Source organism: Blastomyces dermatitidis, assembly GCF_000003525.1.
Source record: "Blastomyces dermatitidis ER-3 genomic scaffold supercont1.3, whole genome shotgun sequence".
In the NCBI taxonomy this organism is placed as follows: Eukaryota; Fungi; Ascomycota; class Eurotiomycetes; order Onygenales; family Ajellomycetaceae; genus Blastomyces; species Blastomyces dermatitidis.
This window is the reverse complement of record NW_025544776.1, coordinates 695,239-719,441: the sequence shown is the minus strand read 5'-3', so window position 1 is coordinate 719,441 and position 24,203 is coordinate 695,239. Positions and strand designations below refer to the sequence as shown.

Here is a 24,203-nt window from a genome sequence, read left to right as displayed (position 1 = left end):
ATAATGGCAGTGCTACATTAGCTGAGAAAAAATAAAATGTTTTGTTTTCATTCCCTGCATTTGTAATCTGTCGTTACTATTGTATGAAGTGACAAGAGGCCCTCGAGACTGTATAGTTCCTTGGGAGGCTGATCCGCGAACTGTATTTGAAATAAGCATATCCCAAAGCGCAATTGTTAGAATGATGATTAAGGTTGCAATTTCAACGTGGCAGGCCAAGAAGGAGGAATAAGGTTATATTTGAGTGTAGTACGGTATATTTATATGTGATACCCTGCGGTTGCTTGCAGACTAGTTCGTCACATTTGATGAAATCTGCCCCTGGATATGATGCAACCGTAAATGTATCACAAAACCACAGGGGAAGTAAGAAAAGAAAAGAGAAGAATGATCGGCATCACATTCTGCTCCTGAAGGTCTGGAGTATTTGGAGATTCCGATAAGTGCCAGAAACGAGAGAGAAAATAAAAGAAAGGGGAGGAAGTTCTTTTCATTCCGACATCGTCGAGAGAATATTCTCCAGCATCATCGAGCCTCTTCCGAATCCGAATCCCACTCCCAATCCCTCATTCCGTTCTCTGCATTCCTTAAGGTCCGTCCGAAGGCTAAGTAAAATCTGCAGCCGTGCAGCCGGAATTTCTCCAGTTTTCCCCCAATTGTTGGTTGTCACAACCTTCTGCACTGCTGTAAGCGCCTGGACCAAATCGCCGTCTACGGCCACGAGTACCTCCGCCAGTCGCTCGCCTTCAAACGTCCTGCCATTCAGTTGAAGTGCGCGGGATTGCCGGACCACCTCGGCGAGTAGCTGTTGGCTTTCAAAGGCTAGGCCTGAGCCGAGGAGCGAGCATACTATGCGTACGGCCTCGTACCTCGTAGTTTCGCCAATTCCGGCGTCGGGACTGGAGGAGGCTGTGTTGAAGAAGAAGGTGAAGAAGATGAGGCTGATGCAGTTGGTGTAGATTTGTCGGTAACCGGAAACAATACCGGAACGGACGTTCTTTGTAGATCGTGTCGGAGATATTGCTGCACGTGGTTGGTGCTGCAACTTGTTCATCTGCTACGAGCATCGAGCGAAGAATTACTCGTAGAGTATCTGTATTGAGGTTGGCGATGACTGTATCTGTCATGAGGTTGACATGAGCCACCCTCGCCGCTGACGCACTCATCCTGTCGACTTCCGTGTGAACTTGAGCAGCGACTTTCTTAGATAGAGCCACAAATACATATTTATATATAATTCGCCACAAGCAAGGTAAAGCTAGGAAAATATTTATTTTCAGCGGGTTGTGAGATCTTTTTGCTACCGAATGGCAGCGTTTTGAAATTTGAAAACCTTCCAGTGCTACTGTGTAGGGCTAACTAGTTGATAGACGTGTCCTGGCCTCTGGGTTGTCCAAACAAAGTAGGCAGGACTAACTAGTTAAAAAGAGCCTCCGCGAAGCCCGCTGGCAGGGATATGGGTCCATACAGCGTCGGCATCCATTCAGGGGCCCAAATATACCGCGCGCATTCTTTTTCCAGTTACGGAAGTATTAGGCTTCCGCTAACAAAGTGCTAAAGATACCCGCAGATGCAACCCGTAGGGCAGCAGTGTGAGAATGCCGGTGTTCAAGTAAGCTCCCAGCTGGTTAGTGGGCGGCAAACATATTGTCTTGGCCCCTGAAGGTGGGGTTTTCTTAAGGTTATTGAGCGCTTCGGCGTCTTTTCCAAGGGGGGGATTGGTAAGGACATGGCATGGGTGTCCCTCATGATTCTGGATCTATTCCACAAACGAAATTAACTTTTAATATCCTTCGCCACGGATGCTGTCAGCAGCTTGTGGAACGCGTCCGGTTTTATGGATGCAATGCTGGGGTTGTATGTCTATGAGGCTACCTACTGGTATAGCGTATTGTTTGTTTCGCAGCAGGTGGCGATTCAATCCATACAGCCTAGTCCATAGTTAACTGCTGCCGAAAGAACTGGACGTCCTATTTCAGTCAGCAGCTGTCATGGAAGTATTTCACTGGGCGGCAGACTAGAATAGAATAATGTAAGTACGAAGGTCCCTTAACCCCGTTGGAACCACAGTACATCGAGCGGCCCCAAGTTCTTTTTATTAGGATAGAGCGCAAAGAAGAGGGGATAGAAAGGGATTAACAAATATATCCCATTAATTCCCTGGATGATGAACCTTAGCTGATTCGAGTGTCCCTGGCTTGGATAGTAATAGTAGTGTACGGAGTAGTGAGGATCTCATCAACCATCTTTGTATTTAACCTTTCCTACTAACTTACGGCATAGTTCAGCCGACTGAGTTTCCCCCTTGTCAGCGCAGCAAGGGGCTGGGAATGAACAACAACCCCCGAGACGCCGCTATAGTTCGGAGGGAATATGATGCTTCGACGTAATCTAAAGTTAGATTGTTCACATAAATATCCCCTGAGCATAGAAGCTTAAAAAGACGGATGGTCATTCAATTCTTAACTCAGCCGTTTCGCCTGATGTCCCGCTAACTAACAATGGCCGGTTTGAAACCGAAGCCTATCTGCCGCAGCTCTACTTCCACAGCCACCAGGATCTTCTCCCGGGACCTTCCAACGGCAACGACATTGTTACCGCACAGGAGAAATGCATGAATCGACTTTTTAATCGCCTATCACTTTGTTTGGTTTATTCCTAGAAATGCCGCCTGGTGCAGCAAACCCATCCATGGTGGCGTGCACACCATGCCGCGCCGTCAAGATGAAATGTACTCGGGAGTTGAACTCGACCATTTGTTCTCGGTGCAAGCGCAAGTCTCTGACTTGTTTTTTTGAAGCACATCGACGTGGTCGTAAGGCGGGCACAAAGTGAGTGAATTCTTTTTCGTGGGAAACCTACGGGTTTGGCACGTTCATGCGACTTTTCTTGTCAATATCATACGGCACAATAGGACACGTATTTGTTGGACTCGCCTAGGACTTTACGGCTATATACTACTATATTGAAAATATCTCATTTATGGCCACTGATATATTCTCCCGACTACTTGGTCGCTGCTGGCAGGTTACGTCCAAAGGCGGAACGCATGCAGGCCAGAGGCTACATTGAACCAACGTACCGCACCCTCGCTACTCCATCAACCGATAGAGATGTGCCGGCGACCGTAGAACGACCTGAAGGCTCGGAGCCATCTTTGGCATCTGAGAACCTTGCGCCATATGGCTGCCTCCGGAAGTCTGCTACAGCTGGGAAATTTTCCATCGCAAACGTACTGAATGCGGAAGACGAATCTCCTACGTACCATTCTTCAAAACGCAGAACAGCAAGTTTCGCATCAGGAGATAGCTACAGGCATGATATGAATGACCCCATAAACCTCAACCTTGTCGATCTGCTGACGGCCCAAGATTTGTTTGATGGGTGAGCTCCGCCATCCCATGAAACTATCTAACAAGTTTGTGAGCGCTGCTGAAAATGACTGACCATGGCCTGTGATACAGCTTCTTCAATTACATGAATCCTTTCATCTTCCAATTTGATCCAAAGCTACACACGCTGAAATACATACGAACACGCTCGTCTTTTTTGTTTTCTGCCCTCCTTTCTGCTGCAGCAAAGATTTTCAGGCCATCTTTATACGATAAACTTCATGAGCATGTAGAAAGAATCCTTAAAGAAATCCTGAGCACGGGACAAATATCTACAGAAATTGTTCAAGGAATCTGTCTTTTGACCTACTGGAAAGAACCAAGTGACTCACGCGCATGGCTCTTGGTGGGTTATGCAATACGAGCAGCAATAGAGATGGGTTGGCACAAGTTTAAACCATCATGCCCAGACAGCTCTGCAAGCTCTATGCGGGAATCAAGGGAATCGGAGCTTGAAATGCGGGAACTGCGAAGTAAAGAACGAAGTTGGCTTATGCTATTCGTATATGACCGAAGGTACGTAAATTTATTTGTTGCAAAGAGAAAAAAAGCCCTTTCAATCCTACCTCTCTTGATTATTGATAGTTATGCAATGGCTAATTCTACGATTTTAGTGTGAGCCTACAACTGGGAAAGCCATGGATGATCCAAATGGATCCCTTGATTCGCAGCGCGGAACATTGGCACCAACATGTCTATGCGGTACCTGGCTGTGATCAAATCATGTCCGCCTTTGTGCAGCTCCGCATTCTTGGATCTGAGATTTTGGAACTCTTCTGGATCGATCCAGTTGCCACAACGGCACAATCGATAATCAAGATCGAAGTGATCTTGAAACTATTCAATGGCGACTTAGACAGGTGGGAGGCTAAGTGGTACCAGATTGTAGAGGAAGGTATGTTTCCTGAAATTGTCTGCCTTTGACAGGAGGCTGTTTCATCGAATCCCTTCTCCCTTTTAATCGCGTAGAGATTCTGCCATTTTTATCAAGGGAAAGAACAATATCAAATATGTTAATTCTAACAATTTTTCATTTTTTGTTCTCAATCTCTAGTCAGCACCAATGTTGCTCATCGCTTTATCGTCCGGTTCTACGGAACCCATCTTCGACTCCTTCTGCATTCCTTTAGACTCCAGCTCTCGATTCTGAGTGGGAATATTTCCAAACAAGCACTCTGGGTTTGCTATACTAGTGCTCTGGACATGCTTCGTTTGGTCGTTGACCGACTCGGGGTAACGTCCCATTCGTGCTTCTGTCAAGACTCTGTTCATGTAATGGTTGCGTACGCTGCTGTGGTCATGAGCAAAGTATGTTGTCTCTATTATTTCTGCGTCTGACTTCTGTCATTACCCGTTTCGTACATATTCTCCCCGACAGTCTTTTGCCGTTGAGACACACCATCACTAATAAACATTAGATCCTTCTCTCTTTGCCGGGAGAACTCCCGAGCGAATCTGAAAGCTTGATCCTCGACCTCATCAGCGAAACAGGCAAGAATTTCAGCACACAAGGCCAAGCTACAAACACTAGCTCCTACCACCAAAGTAGATTCCTCTCAAACGTTGTCGCGCAGTACCGGAAGACGAAAGAAGAATCATGCTCCCCTGCAAACAGATGGCTTAGACAGCAACATCGGCTGCTCGAGCAAAACGGGAAACAAATGCATCATCTTCCCCATTTACCTCCTCTTCAGCAGCAAGGACGATATACACCATCCCAGAGATTTAATTCTCCGCACCAGTCGGTCCCGTCAATGTCCCCACCAACAGCTTCCAGAAATGTGCAGGGATACCAGCAGAGTCCGCTTCCCCTTCCACAACAGCCACCACAGCAACACCAGCAATTGCATCAGAATCCCTTCAACGAAAACGATACACAACAGCTCGAACAAGCTCAACCGCCGGACCCGCGCCAACTCCCTCAACCACTCCCACAGATGCCACAGGGTCCAGGCCCGCAGTTGAACGGCTACATTAATACCAGACCTCCAAATAGGAACATATTCAAAACCTCCACACAGAACAGCCTCGAAACCTTCATGGCGATGGATGGCCAGAGCACCGCTACACCGCTCTTCACGGATAACGTCGTCTGGGAGGATCTGTTTGCGCATGCTGGGTTTAACATTAGTAGTGGAGCATTTGTGCCGAAATTAGCGGACGAGGCAGGCATGGGCGCTTGAGTTTCCTATCGGGAGATTGAAAGCTTGTATTTAGGAGGCGTTAGGGTATATAAGTTGGCGTACTTGGTGACTAATGATGGTACGGACGTTATCCAGAATAACACCTGTGGCAGAGTGCCTATCTCCATACGGCATATGCGGCGGGAAGAGGAATATTGTAATATGGGCCAGCGAGGAGTGCTTATTCGATGATCCTTCATAAAATTTTCGGCTGGATAGTTGATAAATGGCTTTAAAGTCCCCTTCCCCTCTTTTCAAAAAATATCGAAGAGACCTTGGCGAATCTGGTAGAGTCTAGTTGACTATGGAGAAGGATCCGGATACTTAATGTACTTTATCACGATCATCATCACATTGTAACCAAAACAGTTTACTTTAGTCACGATCATACACAATGCACCCGTCCGCATTGATCCAGAAATCAGGCCCATTCCCAATCCCTCGCGTCATCCCATCCTTCATTCCAAAGACATACCCTTTCCTCAGACGCTCACACTCCTCAAAATGCCTACAAATATCCCCCATATAAAACGCCGCATTATCGACCCTCGGGCCGGTTGTATTCCTAGCATCAGCACCATGATCATCACCATCCCATATTAATGTGTCCCCATGGCCCTCCTCTTCCATGCCCTCGTCCTGCTCATACCGATACTCATACTCTTTCTGAAGCGTGCATGGGCTACAATAAATCCCGGACTCCGCCATCTGCCTCTGCGCATCCCAATACGGGAAATCTGTTGCACCCATCCCCATCCACCGTGACCTTGCCATTTCATAAATCTCCATCAGGCGCGGAATATTAATACTAGACTCCGTCCGCCCCTGATCCTGACTCAGACCTTGACCTTGACCCCGCCCCCGCCCCTGGCCCTGACCCCGCCCCCGCCCCTGGCCCTGGCCCCGCCCCAGCCGCGGGGCCTTTAGAGAAGCTATACTCCCCCGAAACCGCTCACGAGTCCCCAGCCATTTCACCGTAGCCTTTTCCGCTTCCGCAATACTAACAAGACCAGTAGGTTCGTCAATGATATCAAAATGCAACCGATCCCTCCCATACGCCCCGGGAAAGACATGCACAGTCGGCAACTGCTTAAGTAGCGACACCAGCGCCTCCAGCTCGACAGGCGACAAGTTTCCGGGAAACTGGTCCGCCAGGAAACCGATGTGCGCCACCTGGAAGTGTGCCCGCGTCCACAGACACCGGTCGCAGCAGCGAGTTAGGGTGGGTAAGAAAACTAGCGGGCCGAAAGCGCCGCAGGCGCGGCAGTGTGGGTGGCGGAATTCGGTGTAGAGCTGGTGGAGGGGGAAGTGGGACGCGAGCTGGACTTTGTGGAGAATGCGAAGGGTATGTGGGGCATGTTGTTTTAGGAGGCTATATGGGTGCAGCGAGTCAATTAGCGTTCTATACAGGGTGTTTACGAGCCGGAGGGTGAGGAGGGAGTTTAGGTCCAGGTAGAGCAGGATGGTGGTGGTGAGTTCTGGGGGCAGTCGAGTGACCAGGTTTCCACAGCCTGCGCGCGGACACTTGCTGTCGAAAGTAGGGATAGAGGGGTTTGGAGGGGGAATGGCTGCGAGATCATGCTGTGTGTATAGTTCAAGCTTGAACCGAGCTGGCCGCAGTCGACGGTGTCCAATTCCAGGGGCCATGCTGTCTCTTCTTGTGCTGAAAGTAGTCGCATGAGAGAGAGGAGACGACCGTTCTCATATGGCAGCTCTTAAGCTGTTTAAGCTACAACCCCGCTTCGTATTTGGGCTGTGTCCCTGATCACCAGGTAGCTACGTATGGCACCGTTCTTTGTAGTATTATCGCCTTAGCTGTTTGGATCGCGGTCATCGTTCAGGTGCTGTTGATAAGCATCCTTGGCCTGCTTGCTTGGGTTTTTCACCAAGGATACAGCCCCTGTCTATCTATACTAACAAACGCTAGAAACTGCAGCGTCCGGATAGGGAATAATTGTAAATAAATTAACTCTGCATATTAGAACGATTGAATAGATAAGAACATAGATAAAAGCGAGCACCCAAATAGCAATAAATAGACAAATATAACATCATGCCGAATTGCAGTTTTGGTGGAAATACTTTGGCAAATCATATAGGAATAAACAGCGGATATCTTTTCGCCTCGATGAAAATAATGGATGACTTCTTTCCATCCCTTGACGAACTCATACATGCACTACCACGTGAAACCCATATAGGAAATAGACGTATGCAAGGAGTAGAGATAAGTATTAACGCCCTCCACGTCCAACACAAACAACACACAAACCACCAGTAACAATGGGTGAAGCTGAACGAATAGGAGAGGCGGCCGAAGTAAGAAGGGGAGTTGGTTTCATTACGCCCTTCCGAGTATTCCCTTTTCTGTTAAAGTCTTTGCGAAAAGGGCAATAGCTGATCCAACGAGGACCACCACTCCGGAAAAAATAGATACTTGGTCAAACCCGTGGTATCTAGAGACAAGTGCACCACTTATCGGCGGCCCTATCAGCCCAGCAATTGATGCAAGGCCCATACCCATGCCCATATATGTACCGATATTTTTTGGGTTATTAGTACATGTCGTAAGGCAGACAACAATGCCCGAGATGATGGCGCCGGAACAAAAGCCAAAAAGACCAGCGAAAACAAATATTCCCGCATTGGTTGTAATTTTTGGCCAGCAGAGTATGAGAATCCCCGAGGAGACTCCGGATGCTATAACCGCATTGAGGCGTCCCAATTTGTCACCCAAGACACCAGGAATGACTCTGCCAAAGAAAGACGCGGCGTTCAGGATCGCAACGAGGTATGAAGAAAGCGTTTTGCTCATGCCATACTGGACAGCGTAGGTCGGGAGATAGAATATTGGGGTAAAGACGCAGAGAATCATGAGAAAAGCAAATGCAATGATAGCTAAGTAGAGCCGATTCTTTAATGCAGAGAGGAGCAAAAAATTCCCCTTTCGTGGCGGAAGACGGGCACGGATAGCTAGGCATGATGGTGCCAGAATCGCTAGGATTAAGAAGCCAATAATGCGTAAAGACCATCCAAAGCCCAGTGTGGTGTCATTAAGCAGTTTCCCGAGGGCAATTGGAAAGATAACACCTCCAATGGAAGATCCAGCAACAGCAATACCCATGGCAGCTCCACGGTTTTTATCGAAATATTGGGGCGTGGCAGCCATGGAAGGAGCCATAGTCATACCCATGGAAATTCCGCCCAATACCCCCTGGGCTAGCATGAACTGGTAAAATTCCTTCGCAAGGCTTGTCATCATGAGTGAGAGAACGTAGAGTGCTGCTGATGGCCAGATGACCTAAAGATATGTCAGTTCCCTTCTAGGATTTCGTAGGGTAAAGGGCGTGTTCCTGTAACATACCTTCGCTCCATATTGGTCAAAGAGGGGGCCACCCACAAGGGCACTAGCAAATAGGATAAAGACCTGTAACGATCCAATCCATGAGATGGCGGATGGCGACGTTTCAGATAGTTGATGGGACGTATAGTACTCTTGGAGGACCCTATAAAACGCGTCAGGGAAGCCACGAGACACAAGAGAAGAAGATGGGGCAAAAATAGCAACAGCGGATGTTGCTAGGAGACATATAAATGCTTACCCAAAGGCGTTTGCCATTCCGAAAGTGCAAAACAGTACACCAGAAGTGCCAGCCGCTACAGCCCATGCTCTGGCGCCTCCATCCGGATAGGAGTTTTCCGACTTGGTCTCGACGCAGGTTTCGGAGTCTCCCTCCTGGGAGTTCTTCAGATCATGCACTTCCGGCGTGCTTGACGTCTCGTGGACGCGGTCTGCCATGATTACAGGCTAACTGCGAAGTTCTAGAAGGAACTGAGAAGAATAAAAGAATACAAGATTGAATGAAAAGGGGGAAGAAGAGAAAAGTCTGAGGCTCAAAAAAGAGCACTGCGTGTGAAAGGGAAGCAAGTAGCAAAGCAAGCAGGCAGCCCCTTTTCTATCGTGCTTTCTTTCCTTAGAGAGATGGTACTGAAGGAAAATAAGGATGGAGAGGATATTAAGGATATTATGAATATTTGAGGGGTGAAGCTATTGAGAAAGCTATGTGTATCTGAAAGGTGCGTTGTTCAGATATATATATATATACACTAAGTGTATACATTTGAGTAGATTGAACTGATTATGTGAGTGTGCACTTGTCTGTGCCATTATGAGCGTCATAATCATGCTGCCGTCCTCCGCCATCCAGAGGTATTGCAACCACAGCACTGAAAATCAGAGAAAGACTCGCAACTACGGAATAAACATGGATTATCTGGCAAAATACTGCAGCCTTCGAGCCACAGCTATCCCTCATACCCTTGCAGCATCGAAATAGTCGGGTCTGGGGGCACCGGCAGACCGAGTCGACGCACTCCGCGCTCGGGGATAAGAGGATGATGCAGAACGGGATATTCAGTCCTGTTAGGAATATCGGCTTGTAAACTCCAAAACCTTGTTAAGTACCAGGATCCCCCTCTCAACGGGTGTTTGTGAAAGGGTTATGATCGTTGAATAGATACAGAGATAGATATTCATACAAATCGAATATCCGCAACTTCTTCCTCCCGATGTTGTCAAAATTGCCAGAAAGGGGAACCAGCTTTGGCGGAAGATCTGATAAGGAATCATATCACATGACATTATCGCAAGATCTTTCGGAGATAATGACTAATTCACCGTGGCTCGAAGCGAATATCACGGACTTTTGCCCCTGAATACTCCGCGACTCCCTCCCCAACTAATCCAGGATCAAATTGAATTAGCTGGACTAACAAAAGCCGCAAAGAAAGGAAAAGCATGGAAAAAGAGAAGAAAAGCAAAATCTGATATGGTTGTGGGGCCCGGGCTGTCTGATCAACTTGCCGATTGCCCCTTTAGCGAGAACGAGACTTCAGCTTCGATAATATGCACCACATTTACGGAATGATGCATGGTAATGAGATTCAATCGTATACCGGTGATGCTCCACCACGTAAACGACGGCGCCCGGCGTTGGCCTGCGATCAGTGTCGTCGCCGGAAGATCAGATGCGACCAAAAGGTGCCTTGCGATCAATGCCACCGATCCAAGAAGAGCCTCTCGATACATGCATGCACATATACTCATGCCCAAACTTCTGCTGGTCCTTCTTCTTCGTCTTCTGCTAGATGTTGTGATAGCTCACAGCCACAACGTCCTTCAGCTCTCCAAGCTCCCCCAGCCCCTACCGTACCTATTCCACAGATAAGCCGCCCTGGGAACTTCCCATCATATCCCTCACCTTTTACTGCAAACGAATCGGACCAGAGTACACATGCAGATGATCAAAGAAGTGATGTCACCGGATCTATCCGCAATGTTGCCCAGGACCTTCAATCTGCAGCGACAATTCAGGCGCTCGTCGATCGGGTCCGTCTGTTGGAGAAGAAGCTGGCCCAGTCTACGAGCACGAGCTCCGTTGCTGCTTCATCTTCTCCCGGAGGCAGACGCTTGGACGCATTGGAGGATCGTGAAGCCTTGCACACCCCTGTGAGAGGGACCTTCTCGAAGACCAGATTTTTCGGGCAGAGCCACTGGATGAATTGTGCCAAGGAAGTGAGGACAATTCCTTTTCATTTTATCGGCCCCATCCCATTCATTTCCTATTCTTACCTTCTCTCTTTCTTCTTAAATGCCGCTGATGTAGAGGGAGTTGTATGCCTGCTACGCTCTTAGCCAAATGGATTCGCTAACTGAAGCCAAAGTTCAATATGGTATACAACTTAAGGCATCGGCTTGAAGTCGAGGATAATTCCGGGATATCCAGGATGATGGATCGATGTAAGACATTAGCAAGGGCTATAAAAGTCAGACGTCCAACACGCCAGCCAGCTATATCCGACTTGACAGATTTAGTTCCACCGCGTGAGACGGCTGACCAGCTCGTTTCGGGCTATCTTCTCACCTTCGAGACTGTTTATCGAATCTTACACGTGCCGACTTTTCAACAGGAATATGCCCAACTCTGGAATCCCCCTCAGTCCGCGAGCCCTGCTTTTGTGGTGCGATTGCTTCTTGTCATGGCCCTAGGAACTTGCTTCTATAAAGGCCCTGGCAGCTCTATTACGCCCCGGATAACGGCAGCACCGTGGATTTATGCTGCCCAGTCATGGTTGGGAGGTCCTTCTGAGAAATCTCGCGTCAATATTGCTGCCGTCCAGATACACTGTCTTCTACTTCTAGCCCGGCAGAGTTGTGCGATTGATGGTGACCTCGTTTGGATATCGGCTGGCTCTCTGCTGCGAGCAGCAATGTACGTTGGTTTACATCGAGATCCACAATATCTTCCAAAGATGCCAGTCTTTCAAGCGGAGCTACGGAGAAGGTTGTGGGCTACGGTTCTGGAACTTTTGCTCCAGTCAAGCATGGATGCGGGAGGGGCGCCTCTAGTCTCCCTTCAAGATTATGACTGCGAGTCACCATCCAACATCGATGATCATGATATGAATCCTGATGACCCTGAAGCCGTCCCACACGTCACAAACGGATTCACCCACACCAGCGTCCAAATCGCGCTCGTGAAGTCATTCCCTATCAGACTCCAGATGGCAAAGGCAATGAATGATATACGCTCCGAGCCTTCGTATGATGAAGTGCTGAGACTCAGCAGTAAGCTTACTGCCATCCAGCGTGACAGTTCGCTTCACCTTTTCAACGCAGCCCATCACTCGCAAGACAGAGCCTCGCAACCGTCTGCCTTCCAAACCCAATCCGTCTCCCTTCTCACCAATAGGTTTCTGCTTGCTCTACATCACCCTTTCGCTGTCAAGGCAAAAACAAACCTAAAATACTACTTCTCCCGTAAAATATGCCTGGATGCAGCTCTCCAGATTCTTTCGCCAAATAAAGGCAACCACAGCCAGGATAATAATGAGAATGCCGCCGCCAGTACCAACAGTGACGACGATGACTTTGACCGCCTAAAGCTCCACGCCGGGGGCTTCATCCGCAGCTCCGCCATCTACGCACAATTCACCATCTCCCTCGAGCTCATCTACCAACTCCAGGAAGACATGCCAGGGTACTTCCTTTCAACCCCCGCGTCATTAAGCACCACCTCCTCGTCGGCGACACAAACATGGCGAAGAGAACTTCACACTGCGACCGACAACTACATGCGGCTAGCAATGGCGCGGATCCGGGCGGGCGAAACGAATGTCAAAGGCTATATATTCTCTGCTTGTGTGCTGGCGCAGATCAAGGCGATGGAGGCGGGCGTGGCAGAGGTTGAAGGGCCCATTATGGAGGCGGCGAAGGAGGCACTGGACCAGTGCTATCTTTGGCTAAAGGAGCGAGCAAAGCTACTCGGAGAAAGGGAAGTTGAGGTATCGTCGGAAGAGGATGAAGGGACGGGGTTAGATACCCATAACACGATATATGGCGAACGTGGTGATAGTGCTGAATCTGAGACTCAGAGGATGGAATTTGCCGATTGGGTAAGTTGCCCCTTCCTTATTTTTTTTTTATATTTGGTTCTTTCGTTTGGGGTTTCTTTTGTCTCGACTCTTTCATTTTGAATTCGCCATACTAATATCCGTATCTCCATTGCTAGGGCTCGCAATTTCTTTTCGACATACCGGATTCATGGTTATTTTCCGCAATTCCGTCTGGGGATCTGTAGTGTGGAGAATTTCCTTTTCCAGAGCGTGCATTGAATAAAATGCTGTTGCTTTTCTAGTTTCTCTTTTTTTTTTCCTTGCAAGGAACTGATCAGCATGTAAATTACACGAAATGGGGCGTTGGGGGGCGTTGGGGGGGCGTTGGGTAGTACTGGGCGTATGATTGTGTCTATTTTTATCAGCCCGACTTTCTTGCTTGCGTGAACGGTCGCCCCACATGTCAACCGGTTTTGGCTCTCACGAGGCAACGACCTTCAATTCCCGCATCGGATCTGACCGCAATAATGACGAACAGTCAAGTCATCGCGGCGGTTCCAGTCGCTTGCCAGCTTGCTTGTATGTATCTTGGGTTCATCCGCCTACATGTGCAATCATTTGCCTTTGATGAATGGGTTTTCTGTCAGTTATTAGAGTGACACCTCAATAAATCAATGTAGCGATAAAATTAAATAATTATGATGGGAGTCGAAGCACTTGGCTTGTACGCGCTATGTAAATCTGATTGGGTTTGGTAACTACTGTACTTAGCTTTATAGTGCTAGCTATACTATGTAGAGGCAAAGCCCCCACCTTCGGACATTCCAATAAATGTCTCATTGTAATGAGCTCATGGGGATTGGTTTATCCACAAACGCTTTTTGCTTTCCAATGACTTTCCTTATTGTCGGGTATTTGGGTGTAGATGTTTTAAAATCATGTACTCCGTACTGCCGCACGCACATTGTGGTTAGGTGGCGCTTGCCTGCTTGCTTGGCTGTTTTCGGATTTTTGCCCTAATTCATTTTGATGTTTTGGGACAAAACAACCACAGATCAGAAAGAAGTAACTTTACTTCCGTATGTTGGAGTCACAATAATAACGACAAAAAACAAATACTGCACGCTCGAGAGTCGAGAGAACAAGAGCAAGACAAAAACAAATATCCCACAGTTTTTAGACCTCGGCCAACTGCTCCAGACTGACTCTCTCTTTGGCTCATGGTCTCCAAGGCTGACACCTGCAGATTACCGTCCGGGGGTTGGACTCTGTAACTACAACATGCATGTCCATGGATGGAGTAGTAGTAGTAGTAGTTACTGTACGTACTGCGCAGTGCCCCAGACCCATCACCTGATGAAGATTTTAAGAAACAGACCAGCGGGAATTTGCTCCAAGGCGATTGATAATAATAATTGATACCCAGTAGTTTAACCCAGCCACCACCCCCAGACGAGCAAATCAACGTTCCCGAGTCCGGAGCCCTCTCGCAGCCTCGTTGGCAAGCTTCAGACTCAGCGTCATTCCTCCGCCCATCCGTAGTACGTTCCCTCCCATGCCATATGCCATGCCATGCCATGCCATGGACCATGATATGAAAATGTCTCCGATATCCCATTATGGCTCTTGGCAGCTATGCGGAGTAGACAGGTTTATAGTACATACAGTAACTACATGGGCGGTCTATCACGTCTTGTCGTTTTCAACGCAACGTAGGACGACGGAGAGAGAGCCTCATCCTCTTGAAATATGCAAAGTTATATCTGAATACGAACCGGGCCAGGTTGACCGACTCTTTTGCAGCGGCTTGCATTTGAAATTCCCAACTGGGACATAGGTTTGAACTGTTAAATTCCTCGCTGCTCTTGTCGCCGCCGTCTCGTCTTGGGCTTTATTTGATTCTAAATTTTCCCAATCTCCCCCATCAACACATAACTACTGCGTAGCAGCTCATAAACTCCCCCCCTCCACCCCCCGGTCTGGTCTAGTAAGCCAGGTTTAACCCTGAAAGGAGAAGAATAATTAAAAGATCTGTGAACATACACGTACGCATCGCTTGGTAGCTAGCTCTCCCTTGCTGCTTCTTGGGATATTATCTCTCATGCCATGCCCCTTTCGTCCACGCGATTTAGATTAAATGGTTTCATTCCGGTGCGTCTTACCAACCAGCAGCCTTTGCCGCTTCCGGCGCGTTGTTTAATTTTACCTTCATTCCTCGTGGGGATCTACTAACTTTGAAACAGAAGAAACAGCAAGTCTGATTTTAAACCCGCAGCTTGCTCTTTGTTCATGTTGTTTACCGAACATTCGGGCATGCCCTCCACCACCAGCATCAACTAAATTTACTCGGGCTAGTCGGGCCCCGCTTGATGCCATTTCGGGTGCGTTTAAGGGCCTCAGTTCAACTTTTCTTGGAATCTTTTAACTAATCTTCATCCGTCAACTTCGGTGACTATGAGAGCTGCCTTTTCTACAGCACCCTCCCTCCCCCTCTCTCCCCACTACCGGAAACAGAGCACAAATGTTTCCTGATTATTATTATTATTATTATTATTATTATTATTAGTTTATTGTTAAATGCTTGCGGGTCGCTGTATTCAACTTCTTTCTCTTCTCCCCCCCCGCAGCGTCTGCAACAAATCTTTAAATATAGAAGATTAATAGAAATACCTGTTTCGATTTATCAGGAGGCTAAACTTCGGCGAGAACATATTATTGCCATCCCGTGTAACGAACAGCGAAACGGCCCAGAGGTCTTAAATTTCCATTTTTCTATAAAACTACGAGATTGATTCTTCGATCCCTCTTTATATCATATTTCCTGGCTCCTGGCTCCTGGCTCCGGCTCCCTATTGTGAGGTCCCGATATGGGACTCCAATTAGAGATCTCCTCCATTAGCATACGGATATCCCCAATCCCCTAAAATCCCTTCGTCGGCCGGCTCGCCATCAAGCGATTACAATGAGGCATCTCGAACGCTTCACAGACCTAGGTGCCGCCTCCGACCGCTCCTCCTCCGAACTCGACAATATCACGACCGGTACAACGAACCGCAAAGCCTCCCACGCTACTGCGAACACAACAACCCCCTTCCCGACACAACGGCAGCACTCATTTCTCCACTCCCGCCGCGAATCGCTCACAGCGGCCGAGCGTGCGCGAAGAAACCTCAATGCCAAACTCGCCAATCCGCTCGCAGGCCTCAGCCATAGCACCCTCATGAAGCGCGGTGGCCGCTATGCCCGTCAGCACCAGATTGGCGACGAGGAGGATATCCGTGCTTTTGAGCTGGGTGCGGTGCTGGCGCAGGCACCAGAGAAGTATGAGAGTGTCGAGGGCTTGACGGAGAAAGAGATGAAGGTGCTGAGGGAGGAATTTACGAATCGATGGTCGCAGCCGCGACTCATGTATCTGGTCATTGTTCTTTGCTCGCTCAGTGCGGCCGTTCAGGGAATGGGTTAGTTCGTTTATTCCTTCGCTAACTACTGCTCTCTTCTTCTTTCTTTCTTTCTTTCTTTATATTTTCTTGAGTCCCCGTTGACTGCTAAACTGTCTGTTCTGTTCCCCCCCGCTTCTTCATTTCCCCTAATTTTGAGATCTGGAATTTCCCCCCCACCTCCATCATTTGATTTTCTAGATTGTGTTTTGCTTTTTTTGTTTTCGGCCTTTCACTTTTCCCTTGTTCCGTGGTTCGCCGTGCGTTTGCGTTTAAGAGCTGAAAGCTTAAAAGCTTAAGGCACTCTATTTCTTTATCTAAACTAACGGAACATAAACCTAAAGACGAATCCGTCGTGAATGGCGCACAGATATTCTACAAATCGCAATTCGGCATTGGCGGCCTCGATTCTCGCTCAACATGGCTTGTCGGCTTAGTCAATGCAGCGCCGTATCTCTGCTGTGCTTTTATCGGTTGTTGGCTCACCGTACCCTTTAACCACTGGTTTGGTCGACGTGGAACAGTCTTCATCACCTGCGTCTTCTCTGCCATCGCGTGTTTCTGGCAGGGCTTTGTGAACTCATGGTGGCATTTATTCATTAGTCGTTTTGCTCTGGGATTCGGCATCGGGCCTAAGTCTGCCACCGTGCCCATCTATGCCGCCGAGACCACGCCGCCAGCCATTCGTGGTGCCCTTGTGATGCAATGGCAAATGTGGACTGCATTTGGTATTATGCTCGGTTATATGTCTGATCTGGTCTTTTTCAATGTGCACGATACGCCCAGCGTAACGGGCCTGGGGTGGCGTCTGATGCTGGGCTCAGCCATGTTCCCTGCCATGCTGGTATGCACATTCGTCTTTGTTTGCCCAGAGTCACCACGCTGGTATATGAGCAAAGGCAGCCATTACAAGGCATATCGCTCCATGTGTCGCTTGCGGTTTATAAAAGTGCAGGCTGCACGCGACCTATTTTATATGCACACCTTGCTTGAGGCAGAGGCGACGATGAAATTGGGCCAGGCGAAAATCCTCGAACTCATAACCGTCCCCCGCAATCGTCGCGCCCTTATCGCATCGGAAATTGTCATGTTTATGCAACAGGTATGTGCCTACTCATGCATTTCTATATATATATATAGAAAAAAAACTCAAACCCATCACTGACATTTTCCATCCCAGTTCTGCGGTGTAAACGTCATAGCCTACTACTCATCCGAAATTTTCCTAGACGCAGGCTTCTCCCAGAAAGCCGCGTTAGCAGCCTCGTTCGGCTTCGGCGTGATAAATTGGCTCTTCGCCATCCCCGCCGTCTACACCATCGATACCTTTGGCCGTCGCAACCTTCTCCTCGTTACTTTCCCTCTCATGGGCCTCTTCCAGCTGCTGACCGGCTTTTCCTTCTGGATCCCCACTGACGGCTCCGAGACCATGCGCAGGGCCCACACCGGCTGCGTCGCGTTGGGCATCTACCTGTTCGGCATCGTCTATTCGCCGGGCGAAGGCCCTGTTCCCTTCACGTACTCTGCCGAAGCGTACCCGCTCTACGTGCGTTCGCATGGCATGGCGCTGGCGACGGCGACGACGTGGTTCTTCAACTTCATCCTGGCGATTACGTGGCCGAGTTTGAAGAATGCGTTCAAACCGCAGGGCGCGTTTGGGTGGTATGCTGGGTGGAATATTGTGGGGTTTGTGCTTGTGTTATTGTTCATGCCGGAGACGAAGGGGAAGACGCTTGAGGAGCTGGATCAGGTGTTTTCGGTGCCGACGATGGTGCATGCGAAGTTTGGGGCCGGGGAGTTGGTTTACTACTTCCGGAGGTATGTGTTGCGGCAGAAAGGGCTGAAGAAGGTGGAGCTTTACGAGAGGGATGAAAGCGGGGAGAAGAGGAGGGGAATGAGGAGGGATCGAAGTGAAAGCGAAGGCACGGGTGCTGATCCTGATGCTGAGATCAAAGTTCATGTCAATGGGAGGGGTCAGGAGTTGAGTGATGAAGGGAGGTTGGAGAATGGATGATGTGGATTTGAAGTGTGAGTATTTGCTGCTCATGTTTTATACCTTATGCTTTATGATTTTCCTATATGAATTATCATGCTTGCATATATGGGATGGGGTCTTTTCCTTTGTTTTAGAGATACCTATTTTGTTCTATTTCTTTGCACATATATCTGTCCATTCTATTTTCCACCAGATGACATTTTGGGTTTACATACGGGCGCGGGCAAAATCATTATTTTTATCCTCCTTATTTCTGTCCCGTTCTAGTTTATTCGTCTGCTGGTTTACATATCCTATACATTATTACATAGCGCCAGTTATATAATATAGCTGCATAACTACTAATGGCCAACAGAACGCCTAATTTCATATATTACAAAAAGGCACGGTATATGATTTAAGTGGCAGATAAGTAATTTATAAATATTTATTCTATTGTAAGCTCCTTTAAATTCCGCAGTGAGAATACTTGGTTTTGATAACTTCACAGGATATCCACACCATATGTCGTTCAAGACATAAATATCTACAAGGTCTTCAAGGCGAGTTAGTCTATGATTTGTAGAGGATTGATATGAGAGAAACGGCGGAAAGGAGAGAGGATGAGTCAGACAGCAGTTGGTAATGTTTACTATCCACATTCTTGTTTCGGAACAGGTCTGTGTGAAAATTTGCTTCATCATAGGAAGTGGGGTAGGGGATATGAATTGAGGTTGGTACGTGTGTGTGGGATCAATATTTGAATAAGAGGGAGTCTTTGAACATACCAGTTAATAATGGGAGGCTTGCCATGAGAGAAAAAATAAAAAATTCTACCAGACCAATCCTAGTTCTTCGGTTTCTGGAAAAAATTGTCAATTCGTTGCTGGGTCGCATCATGCTTTGAGCTACCAACGCCCGGAGTCCGCCTAAGATTTCTGAGATGTTCTCTCCCATTTATCGTTAGGATAGTAAGCGTACGGCCATGCAACGGCGGGTTCTGAGCATCATTTTTTGCTTTAGCTCTGTTTGAACCATCCATGGTATCGTGAGATTGACCACTCTCGTTCGCTGGAGCTGGGGTTATGAGGCCAGTTTCTATCCATCCAACATCAAGTTCTAGATAGCCCGTGTTCGACCACGTCGAAATGCGTTTTGTGACCTTAACGCCTGGCGCAAGGACAACATGACTTGATAGAAACAGTCGCGACAGCGCTTCCCACAGCGCAGCCAGCAAAATGCCATGAGAGACAACCGCAACAGCTTGAGCAGGATGCCCCGCATCAAGCAAAACTGGCAGCAGATGGTTGGAGAGAAAGGAATCTGCCCGCGAGGCGACCGAGGCATGTGACTCGGGCTCTCCAGCTGTTTCAGAAACGGAATTCGCGGCTCCATCTCGCGCGGTAAGCCATGATTTTCCCTCTAGAGCACCAAAGTCCCTTTCCCGTAGGACGGGTAGGACGATAGGTTGTAACTGAGGCGAATCTCCATCCCGCCCCTCTCCGCCAGCAAGGCCACAGATGCCCTCAGCGGTAGTACGAGCCCGCAGCAGATCCGAAGAGAAGACCGTGTTAAACGCAATTCCCTGAGTCTTGAAGTGGAGAGCTAGCCGCTGGATTTGTACCATGCCATGGTTTGTTAAAGCGGAGTCTGTTGTTCCTGCGCTGAACAGAGCGTAACGAACTTTGTGTGAGCAACAGCCCACGCCCTCACAGAGAGATTAAAGGGCAAATAGAAACGGCATCATACTAGACCTGGGCAACATTGTGCTCTGACTCGGCATGGCGGATGAGGAAGAGTTTCATCCTGGGCGAAGGGAGAAATTAAGGAAAGAGAGAGGCTTGAGGTTCATTTGCTAGCTATCTGGAGTTGTAGAAGCATTGTCGAGTGTCATACATGCAGGAAGACGGCGCGATCTTTTCACAGAGACATACTGCGTATATAATTGTTTAGGAAACACACAAATATATAAATAAAAATATCCAGAGAAAAAAAATAGACAAGAATTGAAGGAAGACGGGAAATTTTTCGCGGTTTTTATACCACGCTCTGTTAGCGCCTTGGCATTGTTCCCCATCTCGACCTCGCATCGATCTCTCTTCTCTTTTCCTCATACAAACAGCAACAACTTCGCCGCTTCAACATGGCCACTTACAACACGTGCTACAGTGGCAGAACAGCCAGCCAGCAGCTTTTTCTCGATGCGTGTAGCATATACTCTACATTGTTTCCTCGAAAGTCCTTGGATTTATACTCCGATAATGCGTGAAAAAAAGGCGAATCCGGCGGCCTGGACACATAACTTTACTCCACGTATAATGCTGCATAAATGGACCTAGAACGCTTTTCCTTCACCAGACGCCCTAGAGGCCCTTATCTATCTTGAAGAAGCATTTGAATTGACCGGTCTATTCCCTCTTGGTTATCTTTCCTATGCCGTCTTCTGCTGGCAAAAATATCAGGAGGGAGATAACCGGGTTTCGCACCTGTCCCTCCATCAGATTTCTTCCTACAGGCTGCTATCGCCGTTTCCTGAGCCTAGTGGAAGGGATACGTTATTACTCACGGAACCCAGCTGTAAGGGCTTCTTACGGGACTATCGTTTAACGTCCTTTTCATAGTCCAATGACCTTTTACTCCCATCAGCTCGCACTTCCATTGTTGAATCTGTCTAATATATCAGCCGAATGGCTCTCCATATATTTTCTGCCTCTTAATGTACAGTGATAGCCACAGGGTATCATTTTTCTGGGCTGGCGCAGAATTTGTCTTCGACGAACAGCTTCAAATGGCTGTGACTGCGGTATTGAAGCTAGCGTTCAAGCTTAGGCTGTGAGCTTCTACTTCGAAGCTTCAATTATTATCTTCCTTGATGCTAATATATACATGCTAATTAGCAAGTGCTGCTTGCCCTGCATGTTCAGTTTCTATATATGTCACTTCATCTCCACGGGACGGTCGGGTTTTTCGCTTGGTTGGACGAAGCCAACGGTGGGTGAGGCCTACGATTCCTCACTATCGCGTTATTTGCACCTGATATCCTACCTACTCTTTGACTCTTCCCTGGCTTATTGAACCATCACATATCTAAATTTCATTGATTTCACCGCATCTTTCACTTTCCAGTTATATCTCCACGATAAGAGTTTGCTGAAGAACACTCCCCACTTGGTAGAATTAGTCGGTCAAACGAGCTCTGGCGCACCAGATTCTACTCACAAAGCTGAGTTCGATATGTTCCAACCATACCGCGAGTCTGCACTATCACGCTATCGCTTTTAAAAAGTTGACTAATTGCAGCCATGCCGTATTCCGACAACGATCTTGCAGCTGCTCTTGAGTTTACCAGGCCGAAGAGGCCAAAACTGACCCCAGATGGCTTACCCTACCATTACCTGGAGGACTATATTAAATACGACCTTCGCTACAGAGACCCATTGAAATGCCCTTCCACTTGGGTTGATGATGATCCCAGCGGGGACTTTGAATTATACGATGATAGCCGCTCTAGAAAGTCCCGGCGCCCATCAAAGCGCAAACCTAGTGGACCTCCCACTACATCGGAACTGCCAATAAAGAAGGTGAAAACCAGTAACGATATCACTCCTAACCAACCGCCAGCTATCGAGCATCCATCTATTGTCAATTTGAAATTTAAATCGCAGACATCGAAATGTTTTCTTGCACTCCTTGGGAAAATAGAAGGTAATTCTGTGTCCTCGTCTGCAAACATTGACGCTGGACCTAGTAAGCAAACTGCGTGGAAAACACCTCCCAAAGCAGGGAGCATGTCCCCACCCGCTGGTAGAAGTTCTGTGGACGAAGATAGGTGCGAAATCTGATAAAAGGAGCAATAGAGATTAAAAGTGGTAGGTAAAAAGAGATTAACAAAGATCTAGCAGCGTAACGGTGGCTAGCCAGGGCAGCCAGGAGACATTGACCGAGAAGGAGTTAAGAAGTCATGAACCCCTTAGTTCACAGGATGCCTACACATCCGTTAAACTCCAGGGACAAGAGGCTCAATATTCCCAGCATAAATTCGTCGCATCATTTAGCAAAATGGGTAAGTGATCCAAGTTCCGCTTTCATCGATGGATAGCCAGAAAACCTGCGCCCGCTAACAATTGCATAGTAGAGGATGCCATCCTACAGTCGAACATACGCACCAGCATCGAGCCAAGACCGGAACAACACGATTCACGGGAAATTCACACACCACTCCTGTCCTTAGAAAATTCCGCCCTGTCGCAGAAGGCAACCCCGTCTATAGAAGAAATATTGTTGCGGGAACTTTCTAAGACATCCGCTGAAACTGATCTACCCGTTGTATTAGAGGAGGCAGCGTCTTGTATGCCGAAATCTCCAAAGAAGAAAACCCCAGCTAGATGCACCACAACATCTACAAACCTTCCATCAGCAAGCCCCCCACAGACATCAGATTACTGCAGCATCATCCCCAACGTATTATCCGTTAAGCGTCGCAAACATCGTACCGCAGGCCCAATAACCAAAAGGATCCGCACCTCCTTCGCGCACCCAATAGCCTTCACACACACCCCTAGCCCCGATGACCCCAGACCGTGCCACTGGTGCCAGGATTTCACCTACGGGATGCTAGGCCTGGGCCAACTACAGGTGGACGTTCTCGACCGCCGCGACGGCAAGGGTTATGCAGAACTCAGCACCGGCCACGCCTCCTCAGGCTATGAGCCGAGTCGCATGTGTTCCAAATGCGCGCTGTATCGTGTCGCAATCCTCGAATGCAACACCACCTACCCTGCAACTCATTCCGTAGTGCCCATACCGGGCATGGACGAATCGAGCTTCGACGACGTGACGACGGCGTTTTAACTCTCTGTTCGCGGCTGACCGATGGTGGTGGGTGCGGGCCGCCGCATCGATCTACATCGGCGAATCCTTGGGGTAGTATCTGTGTTAATCCCGCTTTCTATAAATGTGCAGGAAAGCCGGCGGATGGCTCTGTTATCAGGAGTTTAGTTGAGATGGAGATGGACATGAGTATAGGGGCGACGGGGGCGGTGGCGGTGGCGGTGGCGGTGGGTGATGCGCTGCCGCACAGTTGCGGGCTTTTGCTCTGCGGGCCGTGCGCGTCGTTGATGCGCCAGTTTAGGGGTAGATTGGGACCGACGGTTGGAGGAAGAAGGAAGGGGTGGAGATAAGGGCGGACATTGAGTTTTTGAGCATGGCCAGCGCGCTTTACCAGACATATGAGAGGAGGGCTGTGGGGTTTTGGTAAAGGCTTCAGACAAGGGTGGTGGTATATTTCTTCGTTGGGATGGATGGATGGATGGATGGATGGATGGATGGTTTTGATATTGTGATGCTCTTCTTTTCTCGAATATCCCGTATTTTTCATCCGCTTCTCACTGCGGCTATTCCAGGGTTTGGCCTGTCCATATAAGGCGTAACTTATTCCAGCTCTTCGGCATGCCAAATAATTTGGATTTTTCTTCTTTTATATTCAACCATTTTACCGTGAGAGCGATGACATCATCCCTACAAAAAGTATGGTTCTTGGCAATAATCCATCCTTGGATGTGGCGTTTGGCAACGCTTTGTGCTCGCTCGATTGGAAAATAAGCACCTTGATATTGGCCAAGATCTTTTCCCTATTCACAGAAAAAGGAGGACGACTTTGCAAAAAGGGTCGGTCTCTCTGCTATCAGTCAATAATGCAAATGCTGCGACAATAATTGCCTGCCATTGCGTGCCCCTCCCCTCTTCCTCACTGCTCAGCCCATCCATATTTCCCTTCGGCCCCCGTCCAATGCCACCGCCCAACATCTCGGCTTTTATTTAA

At 48.3% G+C, this 24,203-nt stretch overlaps 9 protein-coding genes across 12 annotated transcripts; 4 read left to right on the top strand and 5 right to left on the bottom strand.

Moving 5' to 3' along the window:
* Window positions 1–21: 21 nt before the first annotated feature.
* BDCG_02540 lies at window positions 22–2,231 on the bottom strand. Of its 2 annotated transcripts, none has more exons than XM_045418079.1 (2): window positions 1,880–2,231; window positions 22–1,791 (listed from the first exon to the last, which is right to left on the bottom strand). In XM_045418079.1, the coding sequence occupies exon 2, from the start codon at window positions 1,052–1,054 to the stop codon at window positions 491–493; it is 564 nt and encodes a 187-aa protein (XP_045280080.1). In that variant the 5' UTR covers window positions 1,055–1,791; window positions 1,880–2,231; the 3' UTR covers window positions 22–490. The 2 variants fall into 2 exon arrangements, with proteins under 2 accessions (XP_045280080.1, XP_045280081.1); XM_045418080.1 differs by having other exon boundaries at window positions 22–1,759.
* BDCG_02539 (protein priB) lies at window positions 1,830–7,732 on the top strand. Its single transcript, XM_045418078.1, has 7 exons — window positions 1,830–2,032; window positions 2,284–2,831; window positions 3,028–3,384; window positions 3,465–3,908; window positions 4,007–4,287; window positions 4,447–4,700; window positions 4,811–7,732. Exons 2-7 carry the CDS (start codon window positions 2,665–2,667, stop codon window positions 5,573–5,575), a joined length of 2,268 nt encoding a protein of 755 aa, XP_045274746.1. The 5' UTR covers window positions 1,830–2,032; window positions 2,284–2,664; the 3' UTR covers window positions 5,576–7,732.
* On the bottom strand, window positions 5,714–7,473 carry BDCG_02538 (uncharacterized protein). Its single transcript, XM_045418077.1, has one exon. The coding sequence runs from the start codon at window positions 7,220–7,222 to the stop codon at window positions 5,951–5,953; it is 1,272 nt and encodes a 423-aa protein (XP_045274745.1). The 5' UTR covers window positions 7,223–7,473; the 3' UTR covers window positions 5,714–5,950.
* BDCG_02537 (monocarboxylate permease) lies at window positions 7,475–13,483 on the bottom strand. Its single transcript, XM_045418076.1, has 3 exons — window positions 9,178–13,483; window positions 8,940–9,081; window positions 7,475–8,876 (listed from the first exon to the last, which is right to left on the bottom strand). Exons 1-3 carry the CDS (start codon window positions 9,372–9,374, stop codon window positions 7,917–7,919), a joined length of 1,299 nt encoding a protein of 432 aa, XP_045274744.1. The 5' UTR covers window positions 9,375–13,483; the 3' UTR covers window positions 7,475–7,916.
* Window positions 10,461–14,228, top strand: BDCG_02536 (C6 zinc finger domain-containing protein). Its single transcript, XM_045418075.1, has 3 exons — window positions 10,461–11,150; window positions 11,300–13,030; window positions 13,147–14,228. The coding sequence occupies exons 1-3, from the start codon at window positions 10,482–10,484 to the stop codon at window positions 13,213–13,215; spliced, it is 2,469 nt and encodes an 822-aa protein (XP_045274743.1). The 5' UTR covers window positions 10,461–10,481; the 3' UTR covers window positions 13,216–14,228.
* BDCG_02535 (uncharacterized protein) lies at window positions 13,907–15,312 on the bottom strand (the record flags this gene model as incomplete). The annotated part of the gene is made up of 2 exons (XM_045418074.1): window positions 14,177–15,312; window positions 13,907–13,986 (listed from the first exon to the last, which is right to left on the bottom strand). Exons 1-2 carry the CDS (start codon window positions 14,586–14,588, stop codon window positions 13,907–13,909), a joined length of 492 nt encoding a protein of 163 aa, XP_045274742.1. The 5' UTR covers window positions 14,589–15,312.
* BDCG_02534 (MFS sugar transporter) lies at window positions 14,500–18,840 on the top strand. Its single transcript, XM_045418073.1, has 4 exons — window positions 14,500–15,121; window positions 15,214–16,428; window positions 16,752–17,509; window positions 17,588–18,840. Exons 2-4 carry the CDS (start codon window positions 15,933–15,935, stop codon window positions 18,419–18,421), a joined length of 2,088 nt encoding a protein of 695 aa, XP_045274741.1. The 5' UTR covers window positions 14,500–15,121; window positions 15,214–15,932; the 3' UTR covers window positions 18,422–18,840.
* On the bottom strand, window positions 18,445–20,373 carry BDCG_02533 (phosphoglycerate mutase). 3 transcript variants are annotated; one of them, XM_045418070.1, is made up of 3 exons: window positions 20,132–20,373; window positions 19,171–20,046; window positions 18,445–18,938 (listed from the first exon to the last, which is right to left on the bottom strand). In XM_045418070.1, exons 1-2 carry the CDS (start codon window positions 20,185–20,187, stop codon window positions 19,230–19,232), a joined length of 873 nt encoding a protein of 290 aa, XP_045280078.1. In that variant the 5' UTR covers window positions 20,188–20,373; the 3' UTR covers window positions 18,445–18,938; window positions 19,171–19,229. The 3 variants fall into 3 exon arrangements, with proteins under 3 accessions (XP_045280078.1, XP_045280079.1, XP_045274740.1); XM_045418072.1 differs by having other exon boundaries at window positions 19,171–20,373; XM_045418071.1 differs by having other exon boundaries at window positions 18,916–20,046; window positions 20,132–20,200.
* Window positions 20,374–21,684: 1,311 nt separating this feature from the next.
* On the top strand, window positions 21,685–23,233 carry BDCG_02532 (C6 finger domain-containing protein; the record flags this gene model as incomplete). The annotated part of the gene is made up of 3 exons (XM_045418069.1): window positions 21,685–22,211; window positions 22,282–22,445; window positions 22,515–23,233. The coding sequence occupies 3 exons, from the start codon at window positions 21,685–21,687 to the stop codon at window positions 23,231–23,233; spliced, it is 1,410 nt and encodes a 469-aa protein (XP_045274739.1).
* Window positions 23,234–24,203: the final 970 nt, after the last annotated feature.

Bases quoted from the DNA above. Each gene is read 5' to 3' on its own strand.
- BDCG_02540 (XM_045418079.1), bottom strand. From the start codon at position 1,054: ATGAACAAGTTGCAGCACCAACCACGTGCAGCAATATCTCCGACACGA.
- BDCG_02539 (XM_045418078.1), top strand. From the start codon at position 2,665: ATGCCGCCTGGTGCAGCAAACCCATCCATGGTGGCGTGCACACCATGC. The intron at 3,909-4,006 runs GTACGTAAATTT...CTACGATTTTAG, and splicing joins CTATTCGTATATGACCGAAG to TGTGAGCCTACAACTGGGAA. The intron at 4,701-4,810 runs GTATGTTGTCTC...AATAAACATTAG, and splicing joins CTGCTGTGGTCATGAGCAAA to ATCCTTCTCTCTTTGCCGGG.
- BDCG_02538 (XM_045418077.1), bottom strand. From the start codon at position 7,222: ATGGCCCCTGGAATTGGACACCGTCGACTGCGGCCAGCTCGGTTCAAG.
- BDCG_02537 (XM_045418076.1), bottom strand. From the start codon at position 9,374: ATGGCAGACCGCGTCCACGAGACGTCAAGCACGCCGGAAGTGCATGAT. The intron at 9,082-9,177 runs GTAAGCATTTAT...CGCGTTTTATAG, and splicing joins GGAATGGCAAACGCCTTTGG to GGTCCTCCAAGAGTACTATA. The intron at 8,877-8,939 runs GTATGTTACAGG...ACATATCTTTAG, and splicing joins TTGACCAATATGGAGCGAAG to GTCATCTGGCCATCAGCAGC.
- BDCG_02536 (XM_045418075.1), top strand. From the start codon at position 10,482: ATGCACCACATTTACGGAATGATGCATGGTAATGAGATTCAATCGTAT. The intron at 11,151-11,299 runs GTGAGGACAATT...CTGAAGCCAAAG, and splicing joins GGATGAATTGTGCCAAGGAA to TTCAATATGGTATACAACTT. The intron at 13,031-13,146 runs GTAAGTTGCCCC...CTCCATTGCTAG, and splicing joins GGATGGAATTTGCCGATTGG to GGCTCGCAATTTCTTTTCGA.
- BDCG_02534 (XM_045418073.1), top strand. From the start codon at position 15,933: ATGAGGCATCTCGAACGCTTCACAGACCTAGGTGCCGCCTCCGACCGC. The intron at 16,429-16,751 runs GTTAGTTCGTTT...ATAAACCTAAAG, and splicing joins TGCGGCCGTTCAGGGAATGG to ACGAATCCGTCGTGAATGGC. The intron at 17,510-17,587 runs GTATGTGCCTAC...TTTCCATCCCAG, and splicing joins TTGTCATGTTTATGCAACAG to TTCTGCGGTGTAAACGTCAT.
- BDCG_02533 (XM_045418070.1), bottom strand. From the start codon at position 20,187: ATGAAACTCTTCCTCATCCGCCATGCCGAGTCAGAGCACAATGTTGCC. The intron at 20,047-20,131 runs GTATGATGCCGT...CGCTCTGTTCAG, and splicing joins CACAATGTTGCCCAGGTCTA to CGCAGGAACAACAGACTCCG.